Source organism: Ovis aries, chromosome 19 (genome assembly GCF_016772045.2).
Source record: "Ovis aries strain OAR_USU_Benz2616 breed Rambouillet chromosome 19, ARS-UI_Ramb_v3.0, whole genome shotgun sequence".
Lineage (NCBI taxonomy): Eukaryota > Metazoa > Chordata > Mammalia > Artiodactyla > Bovidae > Ovis > Ovis aries.
This window is the reverse complement of record NC_056072.1, coordinates 52,765,273-52,780,906: the sequence shown is the minus strand read 5'-3', so window position 1 is coordinate 52,780,906 and position 15,634 is coordinate 52,765,273. Positions and strand designations below refer to the sequence as shown.

General features: G+C 48.6%; 2 protein-coding genes across 2 annotated transcripts in view; both read right to left on the bottom strand.

The window, feature by feature from the left end:
- LOC101103019 (serine protease 50) lies at positions 1 to 5,908 on the bottom strand. The gene is made up of 8 exons (XM_042235944.1): positions 5,901 to 5,908; positions 5,631 to 5,676; positions 4,939 to 5,365; positions 4,258 to 4,428; positions 3,464 to 3,626; positions 2,220 to 2,503; positions 833 to 999; positions 1 to 353 (listed from the first exon to the last, which is right to left on the bottom strand). The coding sequence occupies exons 1-8, from the start codon at positions 5,906 to 5,908 to the stop codon at positions 123 to 125; spliced, it is 1,497 nt and encodes a 498-aa protein (XP_042091878.1). The 3' UTR covers positions 1 to 122.
- The window catches only part of LOC101102765 (putative serine protease 46), a 27,278-nt gene continuing 16,903 nt past the window's right edge, over positions 5,260 to 15,634 (bottom strand). Inside the window, exon 5 of the mRNA XM_004018676.5 lies at positions 5,260 to 7,311. Within this exon, the coding sequence (XP_004018725.3) occupies positions 7,057 to 7,311 (255 nt within the window). The 3' untranslated portion in view covers positions 5,260 to 7,056. The remainder of the gene's footprint in view (positions 7,312 to 15,634) is intronic.

Below are 15,634 nucleotides of genomic sequence, written 5' to 3'. Positions count from 1 at the left end.
TTAATTGAACATCTAGTCTCTGCCCTGCCTGTGAGGGCTGAGAACTGCACCTGCAGCATTCTAGACAAGAGGGTGAGGAGGGGCCTGGGCAAGAGAGGGCGCGCCCAGGGACAGCACGAGTGTCAGAGGGCAGCAAGAAAGCTGAGGAGCATCAGGAGTGCCAGGAGCAGGGCCCGGGAAGGGGCTGGCAGAGTCTGCCCGCTGACGCGGTCCCAGATCCACTGTTGGTAGGAGGAGATGTGGACGTAGATAGGCGGAGCCTCGCTCTTCTTGCAGCCTGGGCCCCAGCTCACCACTCCCACCAGATGCCATACGTTCTGCACAGGACAGGCCAAGGGCTCACCACTTATCTCCTGTGGGGAGGGGTGGGGAACAAAAGAGAGGCCACATGTGGTCCAAGGGAGACTTGATCCAGCTCAGGAACAAGCAGGGTGCCCTCACCAAACCTTCTGCGCAGTCTCCAAGTGTCTCATAGCTGAGAGGTACCTTTGAAGTCCTGACCCAGGAGACCTTCCTTATAAGGCTCCACCTTCCATCTCTCTCCATCCCCCATCTCGTTAACATCCACCTTCCATCTTCCCACCCTTCCCATCCTCCTCCCTCATCTCCACCCTCTATCCCCACTCCCCATCTCTCTCTCCCCAACTCTCATCTCATTCCCCCGCATCTCCATTCCCTGTCAAATTTCCCCTCCTTCATCTTCCTCCTCACTTACCCCTGCTCATCCCTGGCCCCTCTCTCCTCCCCACACGTCCTGCCTGTGCTGTGCCCCTCACCCCTATTCTGGCCAGGTGCCCTTGGAGGTGAATGAGCAAGGGCAAGAGATGCTCACGTAGCAGAATTTTTCCCTGTCGACGTCCTTTGCACAAATCATCTGGGAGTTGATGATCTGAATCAGAGAGGGGATTTTGGAGAACCTGTGGTAGAGGCTGTCACACTCTGTGCTGTTCAGGATGGTGACTTCCTTCTCCTGGATGGTTCGAAATTGGGGCCATTCACCTGTGGGACAGGGGTCCCCATTCAGGCTTGACTGTTTAGCTCCTGCCCACAGCCACTGGCCTCATGCCCATCCTCCCTCTGTTCCTTGCCACTCCTCTAGCCTCGTCTCCTTGCCACACAGCAGCCCTGGAGATCTCTCCAGGATTAGCCCACCTACCACTCCAGCTGACGCTTCCCAAAGGCCCCTCAATATAGAGACCCTGGAGCAGTTTACCCAAGACCTGGCTTTGCTGGACCTGATCTCACGTCTGGCAGAGTCCAATTCATCAAGTCCATTCTGATCTTGGCATCTTGGCTTTTGCATTCCGTCTATCCACAAAGCCTACCAAGTCTATCTGAGGTCCAAGATCCTGCCTTTTCTTCATGCTTTCCCCAAAAGCCTCTTCCTCCCCTGAGCTTCCCTAGACTTGCCTCTGTGGTTCCAGGCACTCCTCACTCCCCTCCTGACTCTCACAAGTGTGTGTTTGTCCCTAAGTCTGAGCTTCTGGGGAACAGGTGACTTCCAACTATTTCCAACTATTCACCAGACAGGCCATGGCAGGGATGACAAAAAGCCACCCCACCCGGGTTGGAGATCCTGGGTGCTTTCAGGCATGCTGGCTCTGTGAGGCCACAGGGAAGAACACTTCTCTTGTGGGAAAGGGACAGGGGTTCCCCGAAGAGGATGGACATTCCTGGGCTTCTAAGGAAATGGGTCCTTGGATGGCCCTGGGACGACACTCCTGCTCGCTGGGCTCCTAAACTGGGATGATAAGGGATTGAGGGCCACTGCTGGGGTGGGGGGAGACACGAGGGAACCCTCAGTGACTCCCAGCTTCCGGATGCAGACTGCCCTTAGCCAGACACATGGGTCTTCTGGGGAGCCTATTACAGACACAGACCCCTTGTCCTCTCACCTTGCCTGTTCTGCTTCAAACATGGATACCCTGGGACTGTGTGTAGACAGCAAGATATCACTCTGTGCCCACTATGCCTTCAAGGACAGCCTGTTTACACACCCTGACTTGGGCCTGAGGGTTTCAAGGGCAATCTGGGTCCCCTAGATACATTCACTGCTGAAGCCCTCAAAGGGAAAAAGAGATAAGAATCTGACAGGAGTGGGATGGTGGGCTCCCTGGGGAAAGTGTCGCAGAAATACCTGTCCATGGCAGACCCTGGCCTGCACCCAGGTTCTATCCCGCACCATCCACCCTGCTGGGGATAGGACGGTTCCGACTCACCACCAACCCTGGGGAGTCCCCAGCCTGTCACAGTGCAGAGCGAGTAGTCCTTCACCGAATAGTCCAAGCCAGGCAGGCAGATGGGCCAGACATACTTGCTGTACTGGAGCGGCCGCTCCAGGTTGAGGAGGGCAATGTCGTTGGCCCGGCCAACCCAGGACCAGTACCGACTGGCTCGATAACGGCTGTGCACGATGACCTCTTTTGCCAGGGTGTCGATGGTAGTCTTTGTTATCTGGTCAATCCACGGACTCCCCGCCCGTACTGAATAGGTAATGTCACTCCTGGGGAAGGGCAAGGGGAGTCCTCCATTAGTCCCAGGAACCCCACACCAGCCTGCACCCCCCTAAACTCCACTGCACTGTTGTACTCTGAGCAAATCCAGGCAAGCCACCCACCTGCTTTGAGTCCCCGAGCCCACTCCTCAGGGCAGATATGAATGGGGTCCTGCACACAGACACTGCGGTCAGTCCTGACAACAACCCTTCAGTTTATGGAGAGGGAAACTATGACTCGAGCAACCGACTCAAGGCTACACAGCTAGCAAGTGCTGGAGCTGGGATGTGGAGCCAGCTTTCTCTGGTTGCAAACTCTAGACTCTGTCCAGTAACCCAAGCTCAGTCCCAGAGGTGACAGAGATCTTGTGCAATCATCCAACCCTCCCTCTAGCTTTCTTTCTCAGTATGTCCCATAGGTGTGGAATTCACTTCTCCTCTGGCCAGGCCTCACAGCCAGATGTGACCCTTGGGTCTCCCCCTGGCTCCAGAACATGGGCATGCCTGCTCTCTTGTGCCTACACTGACCAGACTGTGAGTATCTATATTCTTGTCTGTCTTCCCCAGCAACATGAGAGGAGTGCTGCAGCCCTCTTCTGCTACCAGTGCCCAGGCCAGGGTGCTTCAAAGACTGTCAAGGCTACTGGTTGAAGGAATAAGTGAAACAAAGGGTATGGAACAGAAGAATTAGAATCTTCCTTCTGTGCACAGGAGGAAGGAGGCCTAGACAGAGGTTTGCAAGTCTTCGTTTCCTATTTGTGGAATGACTGCCCAGGACTAGGGGATCAGATGAGGGGAGCAAGCCTCTAGTTCCTAGGAAGGAATGTACAGGACTCAGCTCCACCCTGCTGGGAGCTGGAGTGAGGCTGGGATTATGGGGTTCTGCCACTGATGGGCCAGCTGGCAGAATGACTGAGGGCCCGGTGGCTCCACATGACTTTCCACCCGTCTGTCTAAGCCCCGACTCACTCGGTCGTGCAGTGGGCTGCAGTCAGCACCCACTCGGAGGCAATGAGGGTTCCTGCACAGATGTGTGTGCCATTGGCCCGCACACTGACCATCCACGGCCACCGCCGAGCCATGGACTCCGGATCCCTGAGGGTGGGGTCCCGTTCATAGGAAAAGCCGCAGGCTGAGGAGGAAAGTGCAAGGAGCTTGATAAGGAGTGGACCTTTCCAGCTGCATCTCACAGCTCTCCCTCTCCCTCTCCTCAGCCTGATCTCCCACCACTCTAGCTGGCCTGCACCCATCCAACGATTCTCCTTCTTCATTGGTCATCAAATAATGGTGCTGTTCACATGAGGATTGGGGTCTCCAGGCATAGAAGGGCCTCAGCACCCCCCAGGCATCCCTCACGTCAGGTCCCAGGGCTGACCAGTCTGGGCATCACTGGCTCCTTTGTCTTGGTCAAGCAGGCCTCAGCTCTGGCTAGGCTAGGCCTTTCACAAATTCATCTGTGTTTTCATCTGGTTCCCCTACTTCAACCAAAAAGAGCCTTCCCTCCTTCTCTAGGACCCTCCTCCTGTGATTCAGTGAGAGAAAGGCAGATGGCCTAAGAGAAGAATGAGCACTGTGCCCGAATGCACACACATCTGAGGATGAAACCCAACAGCAATGAACGCAGCTCTTCAGCCCCATTAGTCCTCAGGGGAGCGTGGACGTAAATCACAGTGACGTTCTGCTCACCGTCACCTGCCAGGCGAAACTAAATGTCCCTGGTGCTAGGAGTTGGTGAGGATCACAGCCCCAGACTTCTCACTCACTGCTCGAGGGAATGTCAGCGGGTGCAGCCACTTTGGAAAAGCTTTTACGGAAAAATTCTTTCAACTGAAGAGACGCATCCAACACCACAGCAGACCCACTCCTAGGTGTTCCAAATGGACTAGTAGATTGTGAGATCAATGTAAGTAGGCCATCACCAGCAGCTGTAAAGGCTAACACAAGAGAGGGAACGGCAGCATGCACCGCAGAGTGCTGCGGGGTCCTCAGCGTGAGGCTTCCTATGCCACTGAAGTTCTGAGCAAAGAGTTCCAGGATGAGAAGTATTCCTCATGTGGGTCTTACTTCAGCCAGCTTGGAAGGCACTGCTAGAGAGAACACTTATGGATGTGCCCCCAAAGACACAAGGGAAGGCGCCCTGAAAGTGGTGCTGGAGACCCGCGGAGGCCTTGGCGGGGAGCTTGGATCAGGGCCTGGGCCCGATGGAGAGACGCTGTCCCCACCGGCCATTCAGGAAGGCAGGATGTACAGCACACCCCAGGCTTCCCCGGCCTTCCTTGCCTCCTACCTCAACAGCGCGGGAGGTCCCGCCAACAGGTGCTCAGTAGGCGCTAGTGAAAGGAAGGGCTCTTCTCACTCTCCCTGCCCCCTCTTCCTCTGTCCCTTAAAGTCCTCAAGGCTGCTTGGGCACCTCCATGTGAGTACATGGAGGCCACAGTACTCACGGGGAAGGAACTCGCTGTCGGAGGCTTTCGAAGGAGCGTACTGCGAGACACTGGGCGGCTGGCTACCACCAGTGACCTGCCGGGGGAAGCGATGTCTGCCCGAGGGACAGGTGGCACTGGGGGCACATGGGGCATCAAGGTCGGCGGGGACATCCGTGGACAGTGCCCCCAGCGCGTCGCCAGCGCTCAAGCAACCTGTGGAAGGAGGCAGAGAATCTGAAGTGGAGGCCAGATCTGAGGGGGTCGGGGGAGGGGAGGGAGCGGGCCTCACCCAGGGGCCAAGGCAGCACCAGCAGGAGCCCGGCGGAGGCGAGGGCCAGGGCCAGGGTGGACGTCCCAGGGCGCGGGGGGCCGCGCCTGCGGGCCGGCTGCTCACACCGAAACTCCATCTGCTGGAAACATCGACTGCGCCGCGGCGCTCTTCTCGCTACAGCGCTCCCGGGACCGCCCCACGAAGGCGCCCCCCATTGGCGGCCGGTGACGGCTTTCTGTGGTGCGGTGGGCGCGGGCATCCGCGGCCTTGCGGGCGCCCCCCAGTGGCCCCCTGCCGTGGTGCTTCTGGTGTCCCAGTCGCCCTCGGGCTTGCAGGTGGCTCAGGACTGCCTGGCTTCTGGCCACGCCTCTGCCCTCCTGGGAGGACGTCGCTCCCAGGCGGTCTGGCCAAGCAGTTTCCTGGAGTCCCTTAACCTCACCTCGGCCAGTTTCTGCACCTCCTTCTCTGGCAGCCCACTTCCATCCCTACCAGGTGAGATGAAGGCCCAACCCCTGGGGCTGGCATCCGGGAGTTGCAAGCAGTCCCATCTGCCCTCCAGTCTGGTAACTACAGTGGGGCCTTGCCCCAGGGTACTGAAATTAAGCAGATTGAAATGTTTTCAATAACGATTTTTCAAGAGTGCATAGTTTTAAACATTGTTCCCCACCCCCCACCCTCAACTTCCATTCAGCAAATGCCCTTCCCTTACAGATCCATCCGCTTAGAAAGATGGCACAGGTGAGGTTTCCACAGACAGTAAAAGAGTGATGGTAACCAGTGGGCTCTTCCTGGTACACTGGAAGTCGGGGAGCGTTTTGATGGCTCAGTGACACAGATGGATAATACAGTTAAAAGGTAGTCTGAGGAAATCCTATGAGTTTTCATTCAAAGCTGTTGGGAAATTCTGGCCCAATAAAAGGTGAAAGTTAAATCAGACTAGAACAATTTAACTTTTGCCAAGGCCTGCTCTCTTGGGACAGACAATAGGGCTGGCCATTTAGTACTCCAGTCTCCAGCAAACCACACCTACTATGCTGTGGAGCCCAAGGGCAAGGATAGCGGCCACTGTGAACCTGAGGCCCACCAGGCCTGATGGGCTCCCATGCTACCCCCCACAGAAGTGGTAGGGCTCTGCCCTCTCAGCCTGGCTAGCTTGGGCCTGTTCTTCCTCTCCAGAGTATGACAGATGTCACTAAGGCAGCTCAGGAGCTTAGGGTGCAGTCACCCCCCACCGTCACCTAAGCAGGCGCTCTGCCTTGCCCCTCCCTGCCCCCCATCATCACTCATTCCTGCCAGGGAGGGAGGAGGAACTGGTCAAGCTCTGTAGACTCTTAGGGTGATATGAGGGCTTAGGAGAGGCCCACAAGTTCTGGAACAGAATCCACAAGTGCAGGTCTGGTCATTTTGAGTTTCCTGGAAAGAAGACAGCCCTCATAGTAAGGAACTGAGGGGAAACTGTAGTCAGAGACCCAGGGCATGGCCATGGGGACCTGGGGACTGCTGGAGTGCTGGGATTACTAAGCAGAGAGTGGGGATCACAGAGCCCAGCTTCATATTGGTAGAAGAGGGTAGCCCAGAGAGGATAACAGGATGAGTGCAAGTACAAGGAAGGCTATCAGGGAGGCTCCCCTTGAGAAGACAGCCAAGCCTCTTGGCGGTGGGGAGGCTCTGGCCAGAGTCAAGAAAAAGGAGGATGGCTTCGGTTACACAAAGTTCAAGAGCATCTTCATTGAACAATTAAAAAAACAGTGGCTCTGGAACCCTCCCCCATGGACTTGCCCTGCTGTCCTATGCTCCTCCAGTCTCCAAGACAGACAGAGGGGAGGAAGCAGCTGCATCCAGGAGGGACGCCCAGGAAACATCATTCACGGGAGCCACAGGCAGCCCAAGGAGATCAGCAGGATGGAACTAGTGAGGAAGACCGGGCTAAGGCAGGCAGGCCCGGCCCTGCTGACGAACTTCACGTCACCGATCTGCTTCTTCATCCAGTCAGTGAAGTAGGAGGTGCTGGTGTAGATACCCGGGAAGTGGCGCCGGTTGCAGCTAAAGCTCCAGCTCACCACCCCCATCTGAATCCAGGTGTTGTCCATTTGGCAGACCAGGGAATTGCCAGAGTTACTCTGTGGAGGGGAGTAAGGGCGGCATAAGAGAGGCAGCAGGAGGGCCTCCTTGCAGGTCCTGGACAAATAAACTTGCACCTTCCCAGGCCATGTTCTTAACACGAGCTGTATTAGGCCCGTGCTGTCCCTGATAATGAGGCATAGCTAGGAGCCTGCCCTGTGACATGGAAGCGCTGTTCTGGGGCCTGAGCTCAGGATCACACTGGCCTCTCTTTACTCCCCTGCTAACCCTCTGACCATAACTCCCTGGTCCCCTCCTCTGCCCTCTCTCTAAATTGTGGTCGGCCTCCAAGGTGTTACCCTTGACTTTCTCCTATCCTACCATCCTGCTGGCATAATGAACTATTTGAAATGCAAATCTGTTCCCCCTCTTTTCATGAAAAGCAGAGGCAAATGTAAGAATAATGTTTACAACAGCAAACATCAAAAGGTAACAGCTTTTATTTCTGCTGATGATGGCTTTATGATTTTTTAAACTATCCTATACTTTTTAGTATTGCTGAAAAGTTTTATAAATCAGAAAAATATCCCATGCTCTCCCTCCCTCCCTATATGTATACATATATATTTTAATGTAATGTAAACCAAGATTTGGAGAAGGAAATGGCAACCCACTCCAGTATTCTTGCCTGGAGAATCTCATGGACGGAGGAGCCTGGTAGGCTACAGTCCACGGGGTCGCTAAGAGTCGGACGCAACTGAGCGACTTCACTTTCACTTTTCACTTTCATGCATTGGAGAAGAAAATGGCAACCCACTCCAGTATTCCTGCCTGGAGAATCCCAGGGACAGGGGAGCCCAGTGGGCTGCTGTCTATGGGGTCGCACAGAGTCAGACACAACTGAAGTGACTTAGCAGCCGCGGCAGCAGCAAACCAAGATTTATAAGACATAATCTAATGAAGAGTGCATAAGATATGTAAGGAAAAATAACAGAATCATACTTAATAAGATAAAGGAAGGCCTACATTAATATACAGATATACTATTGTTCTTAGGTGAGGCAATTTAAAACAATGTAAAACTGTCAATTCTCAGCATCTGGCTTCCTGCAGCATGGAAGGCTAGATCTCCTATCCCACTTGCTGAAGATAACATGTGAGTTTTTTTAATTATCATTTTAAATGCATGGGTGAGCTGGCAAGAAAATAGACTCCCCAGAATGCAAAACCCAAGGGAGGGCTGAAACCCAGAGAGCTGACAGCAAAGCCCAGAAGATGACTTTTTGCCCCAAGACCATGGACCAAACCCAGTGAAACTGAGCTTTGGTTTTCACAGCCTCATTCATGGGTGCAAAAGACAAAATGCTCAGAGCCTGCTCAAGATGGGGAGCCCAAGAGGAAACCTCCTGCAAAAAGTTATTCCTGCCAAAAAGGACCACACCTTCTGCGTGAGGATAAACTGGGAACACCTGCCCTCATGTGAACTTGTAATTCAAATTCACACTGTCTGGGTGATTAAAAAAATTGAGCCAAGAACATCATTTAAAGTGGTTCTTGGTTGGCTTTATGCCCTGGTACCTGGCAGAAGCAAATATAGATTCTGTCTGAAGGACCTCACTTTTCAAGCCATGCTTCAGCAAACTCCCGTGAAGAACACTCTAAAGAGCATGTCATCACTCTTAAAACATCACCCCGCACACAGGGAAGTTGAGACACCAAGAGCAAACGCCAGCCAGCAGAAAAAACCAAAAGCAGCATCAGAGCCTTCAGAGTCTGATATTCGGAAATCATCACATGAGAGCCTCAAAGTTTCTGGTGATGCGCTATTTTGTAGGCGTGGTGGTGAAGGTATGGGTATTGACTGTGTTATTCTTTGTTCTCCAGACACATTTTATAAATATCTTTTACCTCTATTCATTAGAGAGTAAAACAGTCAAAATATTGTGACAATGTCAGTTCTTGCATTGACCTCTAACATTCAAGCAATTCCAAGTAAAATGCTACCAGTATTTTTTCAGGACCTTGACAATCTGATTTTAGAACTAATATTAAAGGATAAAGGCCATGAATTCTATGACAAGTTTGAGAAAAAAAAAAGAGCAAACTGGAGAGGCTGGGGACTGGAGATATATCTAGCCAGAGTTAGATATATTTCAAAGCTATAACTATACAAACTATGGCACTAGCATAGCAATAGAAAAATAGACCATGGGGGCAATGGAGAGCCAGCCAGATGCCTGCAAGTGAGGAAACCTGGCACATGCTCCAGAAAGTGTCATGTCTGTCGAAAGGAGGTCTCTGTTGTAGGTGTAGGGAAATTGACAGAGAAAAATTAATTTGGACCCCACCATAACAAAACTCCAGGGAGGTAGAGCGGGCTTGGTGAAGTTTAAATCAAACTGATTTTTAAATTGAGGCTTATAATAGGACAAGGCATTTACTAACTGAAAGTAACTGAAAATTATGGGCTCCTCCCAAAATGGAAACGAGAGAAAGGTTTGACATACGGCACATGGGGAAAATGACTCAAAAGAATAAAACTAATGTGGGTTCTCTAACAAACTGAGATTCCTCAACAAACAAATATAGGAGGGGAATGTAGAACAACATCAGTTATGTAAATTAAAATACCCATATATCACGCTACACATTTTTCAAAGATACAAACATCTTTAAAGACATTACTAAACACATTTCAGAGAAGGCAATGGCAACCACTCCAGTACTCTTGCCTGGAAAATCCCATGGACGGAGGAGCCTGGTAGGCTGCAGTCCATGGGGTCTCTAAGAGTCGGGCACGACTGAGCAACTTCACTTTCACTTTTTACTTTCATGCATTGGAGAAGGAAATGGCAACCCACTCCAGTATTCTTGCCTGGAGAATCCCAGGGACAGAGAAGCCTAGTGGGCTGCTGTCTGTGGGGTCACACAGAGTTGGACATGACTGAAGCGACTTAGCAGCAGCAGCAGCAGCAAACACATTTCAGTAGGGGCCTTATGTGGGGAGAGAAAATGGAAGATGAAGGGGAAAATCAAGCCAGTGATAATTAAGCTAGTAATGATAGTGTGAGGACCCTTACCTGAGAGATATGGTTAATGGGACTCTGGGAATCTAGAGTTAAAGAAAAGTCAGAGAAAAAGAGAGAGAAAATTGGAGGGCAAAAGAAGGATCCTATGTGGATATTCTCTTATTACAGTGAAATAAAGCCAGAACCCAATAAAAAAATGTGAAACACCCCCCTCAGAGGGAAAAAAATTAACTTTCAAAAGTGCTAAAATAAAAACAGAATTAAAATCTACAGTTGGAATGCAGAAAAATAAGAATACCATATATTGCAAGGCCCATGGGATGTGGGCCAAAATTGCACACAGAATAGTCTTAGTCTAAATACTTTTAACATCAAACAGGAGGAAATGAAAATAAATTATTATCAATTATTTATCACTGCACATTCAGTTGAAGACACTTAAAATGGAATTAATAAAGGCAAAAAGGAGATGTCATGCATTAGAAAGCAAAAAAAATCATAGACTTGAGAAATAAAATCAATCACTTTTTCTTAAAAAACAACAAAATATATAAACACCTTTTAAGTCCTACCAAGGAAAACTGAAAGAGGAAGAAAATGCAAATATTTTGTGGTGTAAGTAGAAGAGATTAAAATCAGATCCAGGGAAAATACACTTTCTAGGATCTGAAGACTGTTTCTAACTTTCTCTTTATGGATTTAAATTCTAGATGAAGTGAATAATCCTAAGAAAATACATATCATAAGCCAATAACTATGGACAAAATAACATAAAATACTGCTCAAGAACTACCCCTTCAAATGAGAACAGGTCTATGTGGTTTTACAGGCAACTTCTTTCTAGCGTTCAAGGAGCAGATAATTTATGTCATTGCAAATGTTCTAGAACATAGACTGTACTTTCAAGTGGAGCATAGTTGTGACTCTATAATTTAACAAGGGGAGTGACTTTCTCAACACACCTTAAATGCAGCCCAGCCTCCCTGGAGGTAAACAAAACACAATGCTGACTGCGTGTATGGCGCCTCACGCTGCTGCTCCCTGGCCGCCCCTTTCCTGGGCTGTGCACCTCCACCATCCTGTGTCTGGTCCAGGGCCCAGTACAGGGTGGTCTGTTGGATGAAGAAAGAAATTAAACATATCCTAAAAAAGGAGGTTATAAATCTGAACACAACAGATGAATGAAACCAAAGTACACTATGACCAGGGAGGGCTGATCCTAGCAGGCAGGGTAGATGGACACGAGGGATCTGTTCACAGAACCAGCTTAGCATGCTGAAGAGTATAGAGTCATCTTGATAGCTGCAGAAAACACGTTTTATGAAGTTTAGCGTGCGTTCCTGAAATAAAAATGCCACAGCGAAACAGAAAGCACTTGCTCTCTCCTCCACAGATGCTATGCCATCTTAGCAAGATGCTTCAGAATGAAGTGTGGGAAACACGTCCAAGAAGGTCAGCAACAAGAAAAAGCAGAGCCACAATTCCAGGCTGCTTTCAGGGACAGTACCCAGAATAATGGAAAAAGTAAAAATCATGAAAACAAAAGAGGCAAAATCATCACTAATCACAGCTTACATGGGCATAGACTTGGAAAGCCCAAGAGAGTCAGCAAACACTCTTGGGATATAATAAAAGGGTTCAGTGAGCTGAACTCCTAGGCGTTTTCAACAAAATGAGTCTGGTGGATGGAAGTAGGGCAAGGCAAAAGGAAGGAAGGTTCTTGTTCTTCTGAGGAAGCTGTAGACGTTGATTAACCCTGGGTGTTAAAGTTAAATACATGTGTGGAAACTATCAGGTGACCAACAGCAGAATGACCCTGAAACACAACAGCTTCTAAACAACTAGAGGGAAAAAGTGGAGTGGAAAAAGAATCAAACCAGTACATACAGTGAGGGGTATAAAAAGAAATATTCTTCCTGATAAATGGGTTAAAGAAAAGCCTCCCTAATGTGTTGGAAAGTATAAGGCACTGAGCCTTATATTGTTTATAAGACATATAACTAAAACAAGATAGCACAGTGTCTCACGGAAGACAGAGGGATTGTTCTGGAGTATGATTTTTGACATTGCAAAAAAGTAGAAAAAGAAATAGGCATAATATTGAAAAGTAGGAGACAAATTTATCACTGTTTGCACATGATATGTTTCTGGGCCTACAAAATTAAAGAGAATCCACTATACCTAGGAAGCTTGCTTATTATAAAGTAAATACACACAAAAATCAATATATTGATATAATACAAACAGAAAATACACTGAAAAAAAAAACTGCTCATGACAGAGATGTGACGTAAAAACCTAGGAATAAACTTAAGAAGCGGTCATGCAATAACTATATGGAGAAAGCTGTATAAACTGCTGCTCTAGGGACACAAAGAAATGAAGCAAAATAGGGTCTATTTTCCCAAATCAATCTATTAATTTCACCAAAATCACCACATGATTTTCCTTTTATATTATACTAAGACTGTTCAAGAGAAAATGGGGACAAAAGAACATATGGAGGCTATACAACATGCTACTAAAACCCCAGTGAGTCAATAATGAAATCAAAGAAGAAATTAGGAAGTACCTTGAGACAGAGATTGTTCAATTCGAATGAACATGGGAGAATAGCCAGGTAAATTCTTTAAAATAAGAATAATAAAGGAGGACTTGCCTTACTACACACAAAAAGGAACTGTAGAGCTGTAATAATTTTAAAACAGTGGTGGCGGCATAGGAATGAGACTGCAAAGGGCAGAAATACACAAAATAAGGTGGAAATGTATAATATAATAAAGAGGGCATTTCTAATTCATTGCCCCAAAAAAGTATTCAGTAAAAATTGTTGACCTAACTGGTTTCTTCTCCCACCCTTCCAGATGAATCAAAATTAAAATATTTAAAGAAAATAATTAAGGACATATATGAGCAAAGAATTTTAAAAATCTTAGGGTGGGAAAGATTTCTAAGCACAGCACAAAAACTGCAATCACTAAGAGAAATAATGATAAATGTGAACATATGGAAATTGTAATTAACTCTATGAGAACAAATCCATACCCAAAGAAGGTAAACCATGAACAAGTAGGGTGAAATTGTAAAGCACTTCACAAAGGGTTAAAACTTCCTGTTTTCAAAGATAAAAAAAAAAAAAAAAAAAAAAAAACCTTTTGATTTTGAAGTAATTTAAGACTTCCAAGACTTCCCTGGTGGTGCAGTAGATAGGAATCCGCCTGCCAATGACGGGGACATGAGTTTGATCCCTGGTCTAGGAAGATTCCACAGGTCCGGACCAGCTAAGCCCGTGCACCACAACTGTTAAAGCCCGAGCCTAGAGCCTGTGCTCCACGAGAGGAGCCACCGCAGCAAGGAACCAGCGCTCCACCGCAACAAAGAGCAGCTCCTACTCGCCGCATCTAGAGCAAGCCCGAGCACAGCAACTAAGGCCCAGGGGAACCAACAGTCAAATTAATTAATTAACAAAAAAAGACTTAAAAACAGTTATGAGTATAATATTTTTACTCAGACCCACTGATTTAATGTTTAACCATATTTGTCTTATCTTCTCTATCCATAAGTATGTGTGTGTATATACACATATTTTATAAGCCACTAAAATTAAGTTGAAAAAGACATGATGTTCCTTACCAGTAATTACCCACAGCATATAATATCTACAGTTCTTACAAATCAATAAAAAGAAAAGTAGTTTAATAGAAAAACATGGGCAAAGGACAGGGAAAAGTGTAAATGGTACACTGAACACAATAAACATCTTCATTTGAACCCCCTTTGTGCCTTGATCCTGGGTAAAAACTGGGAAGAATCAGAATGTTTTGCTCACTGTGATTATTGTAATCATAACCACTGTGATTACACTATCATATAAATATCATATAAATTTCCCAGTTTAGAAATCAGAATATACACATCCACACAATAAGCGCAAAGCTAGACTTGATTTAAAGTCAAATTTCTCAGTAGATAACTAATGAGGACCTACTGTATAGCGCAGGGAGCTCTACTCAATACTCTGTAATGGTCCATACAGGAAAAGAACCTAAAAAAGATACATCTGGAACTGGCAGAACTCCTGGACAACCAAGGCTGCAAGAAGGATCCCCATGTAACCAAGTGTGACAGGAAGAAAAGCATCGGGTCAGGACCTGCGCCCCTGGAAGGGGTCTAAGAGGAGAAGAAAGACTGCCCAGTAAAACCTCACCTTGAGCGGTGAGCAAGTCAAGCCATAGACTGGCCATCCCAGTGCTGGGGTCCTACATGGAGGAGACAAGCGCCCTTGGCTGCTGGGAGAATCACTGGGACAGATAGGCTGGAGAAACCTAGATGCCACGCACGAGGAGTGTGCCAGTGCTAGCTTAATAACAAGCTAGAGAGACATCTGCCTAATGACTGCTGCCTCACTGCCTTAAACTTAAACCCCACTCGCGTGATGCCACAGCTTGGCACAGAATGGAGGGCAGCTGGGTCCTGAGAAAAGACTCAGTCTAGCAAGGCAGAGGCGGCCCAGGGGTCTGGGGTGGGGTCCAAATATGGGGACAGTGGCCATGGTTGGCACTTACTCAAACAGCATCACAGAGACAGCCTGGGCCTCTGGTGGCAGTACAGCCACTTGAACCCTTGCAACCAACACCACCATCCCCACTCCCATTCCGCACCACGACACAGCACCGGAAGTGAGACAACCAAGCAGGGGAAAGACTCAGTCTTGGGCTACGTGTGAGCGGAGCCCCCGGAGCCTACACTGGCAGCGCAACAGCCCTGTGTGAGCACACAAGCCCCATCTACTCCAGCACTCCCCTCCTGCGGGGCAAAAGCCCCAGTGTAGGGAGAAGAAAAACACATACTTAAAGGGAACAGAATTAGCCTGGATTCGACCTCAGGGTTTCCCAGCAATGTGGGAGCAAACTCCACCCCTGATGGGGCGGCCACACAGAGGGAGCAGAGAGGAAGTCCCACCTTACACACTGCACAGTCTCTAGCTCCTCTAACAGCAGCCACACCTTCTGTCAAGGTGATAGTGGCCAGCACACCATGAGGAAAGACTTGGCTGGCATCTACATCAAATCCAGCCCTCACACCAAAGACACTGGGCACACACAGTCTATGAAGGGACACTTCCACATAAAAACACCAGCCCTTGAAGACCACAGCAGACAACTGTTTCACCTAGATTCATAGAGACAGAGAAAGTTAAGTAGAATTAAAAGAAAGAAACTTACTCCCAGCTGAAAGAACAAAAGAAAACCCCTTTGTAGAACAAATAATGAAGCAGATAATCAGTCTACCAGACACTGAGTTCAAAAAGTTGGTAATAGGGACTTCCTTGGTGGTCCAGTGGCTAAGGCTC

Coding starts and splice junctions, on each gene's coding strand:
- LOC101103019 (XM_042235944.1), bottom strand. Junction 5,366..5,630: donor AGGTGCAGAAACTGGCCGAG/GTGAGGTTAAGG, acceptor GGAGCGCTGTAG/CGAGAAGAGCGCCGCGGCGC. Junction 1,000..2,219: donor GGGACTCCCCAGGGTTGGTG/GTGAGTCGGAAC, acceptor CCTGTCCCACAG/GTGAATGGCCCCAATTTCGA.